Raw genomic sequence first — 14,284 nt, forward strand, 5'->3', positions numbered from 1 at the left:
ATTTATTCCACTGCTGTAAAAAATGCCTTTTGAAATTTCATAGGGGTTGCTATGGGTAGTTTGGACATGTTAATAGTAATTCCTCCAATTAATGAACACTGAATATTTTAAAATTAATTTTAGAGAGAAGAAGGGAGAAAGAGAGGGAAACATCAATCAGTTGCCTCCTACACACGCCTGACCAGGAATTGAACCCACAACTTGGGTATGTGCCCTCACTGGGAATCGAACTGCCACCTTATGGGACAATGCTCCAACCAAGCCACACCGGCCAGGGCTGAACACGGAATAGTTTGCCATTTATTGTGTCTTTAATTTCTTTCATCGATGTTACTGTTTTCAGTGTATAGATTTCTCACCTGTGAGGAATTGTATTAGTTTTGATGCTATTATATATATAGAATTGTTTAAATTTTCTTTTTAAAGTTCATTGTTTATAGTAATGCACCTGATTTTTTTATCTTGTAACTTTACTGAAATTGTTTATTAGAGCTAACAGTCTTTTCATGGCGCTTTTAAGGCATCAACATATAATATCATGTCATATGAAAATAGACACTGTTACTTCCTTTAGGATTTGGATAACTTATGTTATCTGTGGGCTTGTCATATATGACCTTTCTCTATATCCAGTTTGTTGGGAATTTATCATGAAAGGACACTGAATTTTGTCAGATGATTTGAGATGATCATGATTTTTATCCTTTATTAATGGGGTATATCACATTGATTTATAGCTCCTGAACCATTCGTGTACCCCTGGAATAAATCCAATGTGATCATGTTGTATGATCCTTTTAATATAGTGTTGAATTTAGTTTGGTAATATTTTGTTAAGGACTTTTGCATCTGTGTTTATTAAGGATATTTGCCTGTAATTTTCTTATAATGCCCTTGTCTGGTTTTGGTACCAGAGTAATGCTAGCCTTGTAAAGTGAGTTTTGAAGTGTTGCCTCCTTGTCTATATTTTAGAAAAAAATGAGGAGGATTGGTATTAATTCTTCTTTAAATTTTTGGTAGAATTGACCAGTGAAGCCATCTGGTCCTGGAATTTTGTTTCTTAAGAGGTTTTTGATTACTGGTTCAATCTTCTTACTACTAATCAGTCTGTTCAGATTTCCTGTGTCTTCATAATTCAATCATATTAAGTTGTATGTTTCTATGAATTTACCCATTTCTTCTAAATTATTCCATTTGTTTGCCTATAATTATTCTTAGTGACCTCTCGGATCGATTTCTGTGATTTAAGTTGTTACGACTCTGCTTTCATTCACAACTTGAAGTCCTCCTTTACTTGGTGAGGCTAACTAAAGTTTTGTCACAATTTTGTTTATCTTTTCAGAGAACCAGCTCTTAGTTTCATTTACCTCTTTCTATTGTCTTTTTAATTTCTATTTTATTTGTTTGATTTTTGTTATTTCCTCCTTTCGACCCACTTTGGGCTTAGTATGTTTCTAGTTTCTTGAGGTGTTATGTTGTTTGTGATCATTCTTTTTCTTCATGTAGGCATTTATCACTATAAACGTCCCTTAACTGCTTTTACTGCATTCCACAAGTTTTGATCAATTGTTTTTCACTTTTCTCAAGATTACTTCTTTTTTAAATGTCTTCTTTGATTCATTTTTCAGAAACATGTTGTTTAATCTCCCTTATTTGTGAATTTTCCAGTTTTCTTCTTGTAGCTGTTTTCTAGTCTCATAACATTGTAGTATGAAAAGATGCTTGATTGGATTTTGATCTCAAATTTATTGAGACTTGTTTTGTGGCTTAATATACAATCTGTCTTGGAGAATGTTCCATGTGTTGAGAATGTGTATTTGGTAGCTTTGGGATGGAACATTCTGTATATGTCTGTAAGGTCCATCTGGTTTAATGTGTGGTTTAAGGCCAATGTCTCCTTAATGATTTTCTTCCTGTATAAAGTGGAGTATGCACTTCCCTGCTCTTATTATGTTGCTACAGATTTCTCACTTCAGAATGATTAATATTTTTGTTATATATTAGGTGCACCTATTTTGGGTTCATAAATATTTATAATTGTTACATCCTCATGATTGGTCTCAAATTACCTTTCTCTTATTGCATTCTTTGGTTTAAAGTTTATTTTGTCTTAAGTACAGTTACTTTTATGTCTATTTGTATGGAATACTGTACTCAGCAAAGTTGTCCTTCAGAATTGGAGAGATAAAGTTATCCAGACTAAAAACAGCTGAAGGAGTTCGTACACCTGTTGCTTCTTTGTTTGCCATATTCTTATGGCTCTCGTGGACACCTGCTGGTTTTCAGAGCTGGATGTTCTGGGAGCTCATCCCTCCAATGGAAGCCTTAAAAGTTGAGGCACTAGATGTGAAATCCAAAACCTTCACTCCTCAGAACTAGAAGTTGGGGTTCCCTCCCAATTGTATGGTGCTATGCTGGGGTTTATGGCAAGTGTCTCTCAAGACTTTCCTTCCCATTTCTATGTGGGCATTTTCTCTTTGTGCAATGTGTACTAGTTCAACTAGTTTCTGGGTCTCTTTCAGAGGGAATTACCAATGTGCAGCTGTGCATTTGGTGAGGCCATGGAAGGAGGGCACTCAGTAGGCTCCTGTGTCATCTTTGTGTTGGTCAACTCTTCTGTATTCTCTCCTTCACATGAATGAGAGCTCTTTTTTTACAAGGAGTTGTGACAGAACCATCATCTGTCCCCTGTGAAGTTAACCCTCCTTTTGAAAATTGTGACCGTTGTAATTTTAATGTGAGAAGGCTCGCCTGCATTGCTGGAAGTATTCCTTATGAGTCACAGCTACATGATTTTCACATGTAGTAAAGAAAAATTAGGAGCTCATAGGGTTGTGTTGCACAGACTGACTTCTTGTATTGTTTATTTGTGAAGAACATTTTTCCCTTATCATAAACACTTCTACATCAGAATCTCTGTGCTGCAGCCTGGAAATCTGCATCTTAACAATTTCTAAAGTTTGAATTCACATTGCTTTTTAGAATTCATTATTTTCACTGACGTCTTCTGCCAGTTTTTACATCTGCTAGGTTCTTCGCTTGCTATACAAACGTAACCTCCAATTTGATATGCAGCTCAGTTTCTTAGCCACTCTCCTTCCTCAGAGGAATACTGATATCAGGTATTGATATTCTGCTTCAGAGGGGTGGACATAGGTAATCAGCAGAAGCAACTGCAATGTCTGTCTTTGTTTCTTTCCCCAAAATGTGGGGGTTGGGGAAGAAAGGGCATTCAGAGACTGGGTTGTATTTTGCACAAGTGATTTTGATTGTTATTTATCCTGCTATTCTGTTTTTACACCAAATCAGAAGTAGAATGGCTTTTCTTATACACATCTTTAACAAACTAATTGTAATTTAGATTTTAGCATTAGTTATGATTTCTTTTTCTCATAGGTGTCATCTTTAAGAAATGAAAAGCGAGGCTCATCTTATCTCATCTCTGCCCAAGAAGGTGGTTCAGTGGAACTTGTTGACCAGCATTCTCAGGGCACAGGAGCATATTACATGGAGACCTACTTAAAAAAGAAGCGTGTGTACTGAGCTAAGTTCTCTCCTTATATAACCTCCTATGGTTCTTTGAGTATCTCTGCTATTCATCGCTGCCTTAACTACATTCATACTAGCCATATCCTTTAAATACGGGTTTATAATTTCCCAGAAGGAATTGTGTTGTGCAGCAGGCAGAATTGCCAAATAAAAAGTAAGTAGCAATAAGAAGGGACATTTTCCAATAGAAGTAGATGCATCTTAATCAATGTGGTATTAACTTATAGTCCAGTGCAGAAATTAACAATATTCCTTGTTTTAGGACTGGGAATAGTTTTGACACCATACATAAAAATTTGAAGCAATAAATGGGAAACAGTCTTGTTTCCTGGGCCTTAGAAGAATGAGTTTCTTACACGCCAATGTGCATTTCTATTTACCTTCCCTTGAAGTAATCTTATTTATAGACTTTTAGAATTACAGAATTACAGGAGTACAAGTACAAAATGCAGCAATATTGAAAAAAGATGCTATACATGCAAACTAAATTATTAGCCACACACACCAGCCATGTAATATAATATAAAACCCCCACATAGAGTGATGTCCAGGTATACACGCCCACAGATTCCTTACTTCTAATATGTTATTAACCATGTATGCCTTTTGTGAAAAAATAAGGTATTTTAAGAAAAGTAGCTTTGATAATCTTACTTAAGGGGGTGGCAAACCAAACCCTGGGATTAATTTTAGTCCTCCACCTGTTTTGTACAGACTACAAGCTAAGAATGATGTTTACATTTTTAAATGGTTGGAGGAATAACGAAAATTTTATGAAATTGTGTCCATACATAAAATTTTATTGGAACACAACCATGCTTACTCACACCCTGTTACTTTTGTGCTACAATGGCAGTCCCGAGTAGCTGGACAGAGACCTGCAAAGTCTCAAATATTTACCATTTGGTCCTTCATCAAGAAAGTTAGCTGATCCCTGACCTAATAGTACTAATTCCCTAATCCTTTTACTTCACCTGAAGAAAGAACTTTAACTTTTGCAGCTGACTTTTGTAAGTGGCAAGGAACTTAGGTTTCTGTCTCATTCCATGACATATCGACTAGTAATTAGATCATTACCGGAACAGGACAGATTTGGATCATTAAATGCGTTATTTCACCGTATGACAGTAGAGCAGTCAATGCTGTCCTTCCTGAAGGAGTCTTATGGAGTGACAGTATTTACCACCATTTTGAACTAATAAGCTTTACTTCACTTTGTCTCTTATTCTGTTGTAGTGTGTTAGGCTGAAAATAAAACTCTTTTATTGCATATAACTTCTGACATTGGTATTAAACGCATGAGAAACCCTTTGCCATCTGGAAATAGCAAAGTTTGTTCCTTGTTATGAGACTGTAATTGATAAGGAATTTAGGTATCTCAACGATCCTAGTCTTTTTGAATTCAGATCGTTAAATATCTTGTAATTTGGGGGACTTATTATTTTTGACCATGATGAGGTATCTATCCTGTCTTAATTATGAAGTTAAAAAAATTGGTGCATATGTTGTAAAGAACATTACTTGGTATAATTTATTGCATATATTAACTTCTTTTGGAAAATGACAGCTAGAAAGCTAAACTAAGATAATGTCTAAGAAGGATACAAGGATACTACCTATGAATAACGATCAGGCTAGGCATGACTCAGCAGACGAATAATGGGTTCTCCATGCTCTGCACTTCTCCTGCGTAAGCTTCCGTGCTTAGTCACACCTCTGTGATAGTACAGACAGAAGATGGTGAGTTTTAAATCAGAGCTGCGAAATGAAAAGTCACACAGCACATGTGGATCTGCCCTCTGTCCTGGCTTATGCACCACTAACATTAGACATAAGTACAAATCAAGTGTTGTTAGTAATATATTTTTCTAAGTAAACAAATTGTTTGAAATGCTTTGAAAATGGAGTCTTAATATTAAAAGCCATTTGCATGTGAAGTCTCGTATTATTTATTTGTATAAAGAGTAAACAAAGTGCATATAGAGTGGCCACAGGTTTGACACAGACAGACATCTTGGTGATGGAGGGTCATTGAACTAATTTAAATGGATCAATCCAGAACTCTCTCTTTTCAGGCTCAAAAGGTAAAAAATTAAAAAAAAAGCATTTTTCATACTCTTGGTCATAAAGATCTTATGGTTCACATTGAATCAGAGATTAGACATTTTGATTACCCAGCTACCTCAAAACTGTCTAGTGGATCCTGAACTCCATAGTGCTTCTAGCGGGTTCTTTTCTTTCAAGTCTTATGCCAGTGGGCAGCGATTTTCAACCAGTGTGCCACCAGAATTGTTAAAACGTGCAATACCTGACTAGTCAGGGGCACACTCTTTTCCCTTAAGTTGTTAAAAAAAAAAAAAAAAAAAAAATTACAGCTAACACAATAATAGCCACCTGGTGTGAATGAATCAAAATTATACTTTTTTTTTTTTTTTTGGTGTGCCATGAGATGAAAAAGGTTGAAAACTGCTGCCATAGGGCGTGGTCAAAATAGTGATCGACTGTTATAGATGGAGGGTAAGTACTGAAACACTCTAAGAACAGTGCAATGTAGTATATATTCTGACTGGTTACATCCAAAACCAGTGCTGGAATAGCTTGCCCCAAAGTGGTCAAGTTATAAAAGGATATACATTGACATTTCTTAAAAGCGTGTATAATAGCATCCAGGTTCTTGGAATCAAATCTGTTTAAAAGTATACTTTTTAGGAAAGCACTGGCACAGGCTTAGTTCTCAAGAATTAACACCATGCAGCAAAGGCTCTATTCCATAGCAGTCCCCCCGAGTACAACCAGTTTTCTAAAAAAAAAAAATAAAGGGTACCGCTGGTCACCCAAGGGGACAGGAGCTAAGCTACTGGAAAAACAAAACAAAGTTTAAGTCCTATTGATGACAGGAATACACACATCTTTGTATAGAAATGATAGTATACTAACTGGTATCTAATATTTCAAGAATGCTTGCTCTTTCACTATATAGATGACATTTTTAGGGCATGTTAAAGTATTGACTAAGTCCATTTACCTTTTATCTTTTGATTTATGCACCAGAAAAACATTTACATCAACTGGCAGTTGGGAGAAAGCAATCATCTTGAGATTTTGTTTTGAAAAAATCCTATTATGGTACACAACTGTGATGGTACACTAGCCAGATGAAATGGTGGTATATCGTTCCAAAAGGAGGAGTGCTTACTAATATTCTGGTTGTCGTTAAATTTGGCACCAATAACAGTGACAAATAAACAGGAAGTACTTACACATATTAAGCACCACAGCGTGTGCCTTATACGTGAATTACGTACCCAAGTATCTTTTTAAACAGAATACAAAGTTTTTCCATTAAAATTTTTTTAAATGGCTTGGGTATTTGTTGGGCAAGAGGACTTGATACAACAGTGAGATTTAAATGTTATTCATGCTTCTTAAAAGTGCCTCAAATCCTTCAATAAGGTTCTGAAAGGTTGTCCGATTATTTGGTTGGAATTCCCAGCATTTTCTCATAAGTTGATAAACCTGTAAAAAGAAAAAACAGTAACAGTAAAAAAAAAAGTATAGAAATGTAAATGACTTTCCTTAGTAAGACTAGGTAACAAGAGTATTTGAATGTTTAATATAGAAAATGTCACAACTATATTTCATAAATAATATTTTAACATTTGAGAAGCTCATGGGTTAAATGACCTTAAAAAAAAAATCCAGGTCATTATGGTAAACCAATTTAAGGGTGAAGTTTTATCTCAGTTTAGACTCTGGGTACCTTACTCTGTGACTAAGATGTACTGAATAGTATGAATTAGTCTTAAAGGCTCAATTCACTTTAGAATACAGAAAACTGAATATCATAAATACTATTAGTAAGTAGGACAAACTTCTACACAAAATGTAATTATATGTATTTTTCATAGTAAGGCTATACCAAAACATGCTCCTATGGTACTTTCTGAGGTGAGCCTACTATTGGAGGGAATCCTTGCTTTGAACATAATTTGTGCTGTCATCTGGCCCAAAGATTTCTCAAATATCTGAAATTTGTCTACTCCTTCCTGCTCTCCCCACCCCATCCCTTGCTGGATAAATTCAAGCTGTGAAAACATAGTAAGATTTGAGTGGTGTAACTGTAAAGGGCCCGACCCGTAAATACCTCATCTGGACAGTTAGGAGGACAAGGCAAACGTTTTCCTTCTTTCAATGTGTTCACAAGTCTCGTTACCGTCATCTGGCCGTGAGTGGGGCCTATCATTTTCAGGAACAACTATGTAAAATAAAACCAGATAAAGTGTTTTAGTTTGCACATATTTCTATACACCAAATTAAGGTGGAATTTCTAGAATTAACTGGAAATTAAAATATCAAAAAGGCTTTTATCCTTAGTAACTTTAAATGCAAGTCCAAAATCCTTATCATCTCTCAATGATTAGACTCAACCCACCACAGGGAACCTTCCCAGTGAGAATGACCTCATTTAGGGATGCGTGAGGCTCAGACAAAGCTCCTACCCAGTGCTCCTTCACACAGATGAGACCCTGGAAAGTCAGGGTTATCTGAGAGAACTTTGAGCTCCTTGGGACAGCAGGATGTGGGAGAGCCACACATAAGTGTCAAGAACAAAACTTACAAAGCAGAAGGATGGACACATTTTTTGTTGTTGTTAATCCTCACCTGAGGATATTTTTTCCATTGCTTTTCTGAGTGGGGGGGTGGGGGGGAGAGGGGTGCTTCCCTCACGCACCCTGAAAGCATGTGCAGGCCAGGGCGGGACACATTTTAATTGGGTGCTAGGCTCAAATGAACAGACGAGTACAACTTACGGCCATGGGACTGGAATCTGAATCACAGTAAGTAAGCAGCTCATGGAGAGTCACTCCGAAGGACCAGACGTCAGAGGCGATATAAAATTTACACTGAATGAGACATTCCGGGGCGTACCTAAAAGAAAGGAAAACGTGAAACTTCACTTCCTGCGAAGGCCATGCCAACAAATACCTCACAGAATAAGAAAAATCACCTCTTTGGTTTTTCTTAGAATTTAATATTCTAAGACATGAAAGTATGTTAATCTCAGTACGTATTTCCTCCGAAACGATAGCAAGGTAAGTTGGTGCTCTTCACGTGGAGGCAGGACAGGCCCCAGATCTGATCTGCCTACAAGTTCAGAATGAAATCAGCAGTGACCTCCCTGCCCAGTCCTCTTCCAGTGTCAGTGTTTTGATGAATGATAGCCAATTGCCTAAGCCAGAAACTGAGGCATCCCATATCTGATTTCCTAAATACTTCTCATACCTACTCACCTCTCCTAAATCCCATTGTCACTGTCCTAGTTCACACCATCCCTGGCTCTCTCTGAATCAGACTCTCTGGCTCCCCTCCATTCCACAGTGACCTTTGAAAAACAGAAGTCCCCACCCAACAGTATCCCAAAACTTTTGGGAACCCCTGCCCCTGTCCCCCCCAGGCAGACCAGCCACACCAAGCTGATGTCAGTTCCTGGGACACCACTGCTCTTGCCTCGTTCTTGTGAGTCACACATGCCTTCTTCTGACCATCTTTACAAACCCCCGGGAATCTTCTAAGGTTTCTTAGGACTTACAGAAAACCAAGCCTGAAACCCCCTAAATTTATGGTACCACAAAATTGGTTGCCTCACCCATTAAACTCTAAACTTGGTCTGCTTGTGTCTTGACACACGTTTGATTAATGAACAAAGGAAGGTTTAGTCTCCACGGATGGGAGAGATCTCTGTGTCTGTGTAGGATGTACCTCCCAGGTGCTCATTAGTTTAATGCAAGGGGGGAGGGGGTGTAGTGGACATTTAACAACTTCTCTCCTGGACAGTGTTCTGGGCTGACAGGTGGAAATCAGGGAAGTCTGGTGATTCATGAGAATATGCCCACGTTTCCCATGGATTTTGCTCTGCTCTGTCCAGGGTCTCCTTGAATCTGTTCCATGTCCACTTTGTCACCTCATTCCTGCCCCCTTCTCCTACATGACCTCCAGGCTGCCTACTCTAACTGCTAATAGTTTTAAGAACCATATTAGATGAATGCCCTCTTGCTTGGCCGGTATGGCTCAGTGGTTGTGCGCCGACCTATGAACCAGGACAGTGGTCAGCAAACTGCGGTGGCTCGCGAGCCGCTGTTTGCCGCTCTGTTGGCTAATGAGTTTGCCGACCACTGAACCAGGAGGTCATGGTTTGATTCCTGGTCAGGGCACATGCCTGGGTTGTGGGCTCGATCCCCAGTAGGGGGCGTGCAGGAGGCAGCTGATCAGTGATTCTCATCATTGATGTTTATATCTCTCCCCCTCTCCCCTCCTCTCTGAAACCAATAAAAACATATTTAAAAAAAATAAGTGCCCTCTCCTGGGAAACTGGAGATGCGGAGGTGATGGTTAGATTTCTCTATTCTTTGGAAGATGGTGCCATACGAAGCTCAGACATTTTTCTGAGTTGCTTTCAGTGGAAGAGCCTAAAGCTGTTTCCTGAGGGCAAAGATCAAACAATTCCAAATGTTCTAAGGCCTTTCTAACGCCGACTCAGGTAAGAGGAACGGGAGACATTCACAGAGCTAGAAAGGGCCTATCAAAACAGCAGAAACCCTATGAAATACTGACGAAACCAAAGTCTGTTCGATGTAGTTACCAGAACACAGGGCTGTCCCGGTCATCCTTGACTGTGTAGTACTCCTTATCGGTTTCAATTGCTTTAGTTAAACCGAAGTCTCCAATTTTCACTTGGTGCTCACTTTCAACAAGGACATTCCTTGCTGCTAAGTCCCGGTGAACGTACTGTCGTGACCCCAAATAGTCCATCCCCTGGGGAGAGAAGTAAAGGCAGAGGGCATTGCTGAAGGTCAGTTCACACTGTATTTCCTATCATTTCATAGCAAAAAATAATGCAATGTCATTTCATTCACATATCACTGTTTGGGTTTTTACTTTATGCAAAAATAGTAAGGCCAACCTGATTCAAAGAAACACACAGTAAATCAGCTATACTTAACCATCAGGTCAGTTTCTCAGTAGAAGCTAATGGTTCATCCAAGTCACATAGAGCAAAATAAACTCAGCGAAATTACTGGAAAGTCTAATTACAAACCAATCACCCAGGATGAGTGCCCCTTTCTGTAATCTTTAACATGCTTCTTCTTTACCTTACAAATCTGAACGGCATATTTTAACTGCTGTTTGAGGTTAATTTTGTTCTTATTCTTTGGAAGATATTCCTTAAGGCTTCCAGAAGGCAGAAATTCCATGATGAGCTTAATACCATTTCCTCCTGTATTAAAAACAAAACAAAACATCAGTACGAAGTTACCAAAGAAAGGAACTGAGGGAGAGTAACGGGCACAGGATCTGGAGACCCGCCAGCATCACCTCTGAACCACAGGCAAGTCCCCCAACCTCGGAAGCCCCACAGCCTCTGGCCCCTCAGCAGTGACAAGGATAGTAACACTCGTGTACCCACCCCAGAGCCATCAGCATTCACTGAGATAATAGAGTGCACTACAAACCACCAGGCAAATGGGGGGAAAAAATGAACCACATCATTTCACTGGCAATTTTAAAAGTACTGGCTTGCAAACAGACACACTTCTTAGTAAACACCATTTGCCACCTTGCCTTAGACAACTAGAAAATGAACTACCCTGGCTAGTGTTGGATCAGAAGACTAGGAGAAGCGAGGGGCGGGTGCCAGTTTCATACCACTGTGTGCCTCAAGTGCCAGTATGTGGACGGGTGAAGGTCAGTCCCCAGTGCGGGTGTGTGAACAGCCTGGAAAGGTGATGCGGGAGCCATCCCCTGGCTGGCAGGGAGGCTGCGCGGCTTCCCTGGAGCTCTGCAGCTGCTGAGGGACGTCAGTGCCTACAACTTCGAAGCCCTACAGCTCCTGGGGGCCACCAGCTAGCGCACATACAACCGCGGGCGCTGCCGCCTCAGCACTGGCCTTGTGACCCCAGACAGTCGCTTAGTCTTTAAAAACCAACCCTACTTTGCACAACATACCATCTTCTGTGCAGATGCCTTTGTACTTGACAATGTTCTCGTGATAGAGGTTCCTTAAGATTTCAATTTCCTTCTTCAGATCAGCTATGTGGTTCCCTCCACTCTCAGGCTTCAGGGATTTGACAGCCACCTGCTCCCCTGTATTGTCCCCTTCAGGGTCATACCTGCAGAGCTCAACCTTCCCAAAGTGGCCCTGGAGGAAAGATGCATGTGCTGGATTAGGCTGGGCTGGCAGGAACATGCTCAGAAGTTGAGGCAAGATGCACTCAAGAACTCCCAGTGGGGAAAGGCTATCTCTTCAACAAATGGTGCTGGGAGAACTGGAGTAACACATGTAGAACAATAAATTTGGAACCCTACTTCACACCACTCACAAAAATTAACTCAAAACGTATCAAAGACTTAAACATAAGACCTGAAACCATAAAACTCCCAGAAGAAAACATAGGGAAGCAGCTCATTGGAATATTGGGACTGGAAATGATTTTTTTGTACATGATGCCAAAAGCCCAAAAGAAAAAAAAATGAACATATGGGACTATATCAAACTCAAAAGTTGCTGCACAGCACAAGAAACAAATTAACAAAATGGAAAGACAGCCTACAGAATGGGAGAAACATTCTGCAGCCATATATTGGATACGGGTTTAATATCCAAAAAATATATAGAACATAAATAAGTTAATAAAAAAAAAAACCTGAACAACTTAATAAAAAATGGGCAGAAAAACTATAGACATTTTCCAAAGAAAAAGGACACACAACAAGATGTTTAACTTCACAGGGAGATGCAAATAAAACCCACAAAGAGCTACCACTTCACATCAGAATGGCTATCATCAAGAAAATAAAACAACAGGTGCTGGTGAGGATGTGAAAGGGAACCCTTACACACTATTGGTGGGAATGTTTACTTGTCCAACTACTACAGAAAACAATATTGAAGGTTCCTCAAAAAATTAAAAATAGATCTATATGATCCAGCAATTGCACTTCTTGTAGAATACCCAAAGGAAATGAAAAAAGGAGTTCAATGACATATTTGCACTCTATGTTTATCTCAGCACTATTCACAACAGGCAAGATATAGAAAAAATACAAATGCCCATGATGAATGGGTAAAAAAAAGAAGTAATGCATATATACAATGGAATAGTATTCAGTCACGAGCAAGGGGGATACCCTGCCACTTGCAATAACATAAACAAACCTTGAGCACAATATGCTAAGCGAGATAAGTCAGACTAGAGGAAGACAAAAAAAACAACAAACAAACAAAAAAATCAAACCTCTTTAAAAAACACAAACCATAGTTATATAGTAGTTACCAGGGATTTAGGACAGATGATATTTAAGGGTATGGACTTGTAACAGGTACTAAAATAGCCCAAAATATTTAATGTACAGTACACTGAACATAGATAATACTGCATTATAAGTATGTAATGTGATAAACATCACTATATAAGCAGCCATATTACAATATATAAGTGTATCAATGTAGCACACACTACATACCTTTAATTTATACAATGTTACATGTCAAATTTTTTTCAACTAAAAAAAATGAATCTTGCTCCCTACGCTGTTCCCGTGAAGGCCAGGGGTGCATAGCACATCCTGACCTTGCAGTAGCTGGTTCCTGCTGGCTTCTACCATCACTGCAGCCGCTTCCTCACATGCCATTCCCCCTATTACTGAGCTAAGACAAGGCAAGCATCAGGTGACTAGTGCACCAACACATCAATCCAGTTCCCATGGAAATGTAACCCAAAGGAAATGGAGGTTATTTTTGGCCAAGTAGGACCACTGCGGCATTCTTAGACAGCCCAGGGCCCACCCTACAAGAGAGGCACCATGGAGTCATTTCAAAGAGCCTTGCATGGTAGTCTTTAGAAGACGGGGTCGGGGGGGGGGGGGGGGGGTGGCGGGGGTAGATCCAGCTTAGCCACTTGATAGTGATGCTGGCCCGCCCAGTCACCAAATCTTTGAGCTGGTCCAGAGGTGCTCAATGTATACAGCAGTAATAACCCCTCAGGGATACTGTGAAGAACTAGGGACTCTGTGCTTGTAAAATACCCAGCATGCCTGGCACATCACAGAGATTCAAGGCAGGACACGGTCTTGTTTACTTAACTGAACTACAGAAAAATCTGTATAAAGATGCAAGTCCCAGTATCTTCTCTATCAGTTAGGAAACTGATTTGAGGTCCAAAGGAAAGCTGCTATGGCATTCTCTGTAGTAAATCCACCCTTCATTTACTAGTAAGCAGCCTCAGATGCCCAGAGATTTTTCTATTTCCACCATATCTGTACCTGCTCCCCCATACTGCTCCCTTTGCATGCTCTTCTGCCCCTTGGAGAAGATGCCCTATGTGCACACACAGCCACGTGTGCATGCTGTCACTATGAGCGACATAACCCCGGTGACACAATGGCCCAAAGGAAGTGCAATAAGATACTCTCTCTTATGAACCTTGACCAGAAATGGGAAAGAATGGAGAGCAGCTTTAAATGCAGATGGAGGTGATGTGGTCAGGGAGTACTAGGATGTAACTTGCCTCTCCCAAGTCACGGATTCTCTTTAAGAACCGCTTTTCAAAATGGGTGGGATCCACTTCGGCTGCTGGCTTTTTTTCTGAAACAATGTCTGGATCTGACAGAAGAAAAATGAAAACATGTCATTAAAAAGACATGACTGCCACTCACAGGCTCCCAGTTATCAGTTACC

At 39.6% G+C, this 14,284-nt stretch overlaps 2 protein-coding genes across 2 annotated transcripts in view; one reads left to right on the plus strand and one right to left on the minus strand.

Moving 5' to 3' along the window:
- RAVER2 (ribonucleoprotein, PTB binding 2) overlaps positions 1-5,448 on the plus strand; it is an 89,783-nt gene extending 84,335 nt beyond the window's left edge. The window contains exon 12 of the mRNA XM_054720878.1: positions 3,397-5,448. Coding sequence (XP_054576853.1) covers positions 3,397-3,543 — 147 coding nt within the window. The 3' untranslated portion in view covers positions 3,544-5,448. The remainder of the gene's footprint in view (positions 1-3,396) is intronic.
- A 34-nt stretch (positions 5,449-5,482) lies between these two features.
- JAK1 (Janus kinase 1) overlaps positions 5,483-14,284 on the minus strand; it is a 134,462-nt gene continuing 125,660 nt past the window's right edge. Inside the window, exons 19-25 of the mRNA XM_054720877.1 lie at positions 14,115-14,209; positions 11,554-11,746; positions 10,701-10,825; positions 10,190-10,362; positions 8,361-8,478; positions 7,694-7,804; positions 5,483-7,065 (exon numbers count right to left, since the gene is read on the minus strand). Coding sequence (XP_054576852.1) covers positions 6,955-7,065; positions 7,694-7,804; positions 8,361-8,478; positions 10,190-10,362; positions 10,701-10,825; positions 11,554-11,746; positions 14,115-14,209 — 926 coding nt within the window. The 3' untranslated portion in view covers positions 5,483-6,954. The remainder of the gene's footprint in view (positions 7,066-7,693; positions 7,805-8,360; positions 8,479-10,189; positions 10,363-10,700; positions 10,826-11,553; positions 11,747-14,114; positions 14,210-14,284) is intronic.

This window comes from Eptesicus fuscus, chromosome 9 (genome assembly GCF_027574615.1).
Source record: "Eptesicus fuscus isolate TK198812 chromosome 9, DD_ASM_mEF_20220401, whole genome shotgun sequence".
NCBI classification, from domain to species: domain Eukaryota; kingdom Metazoa; phylum Chordata; class Mammalia; order Chiroptera; family Vespertilionidae; genus Eptesicus; species Eptesicus fuscus.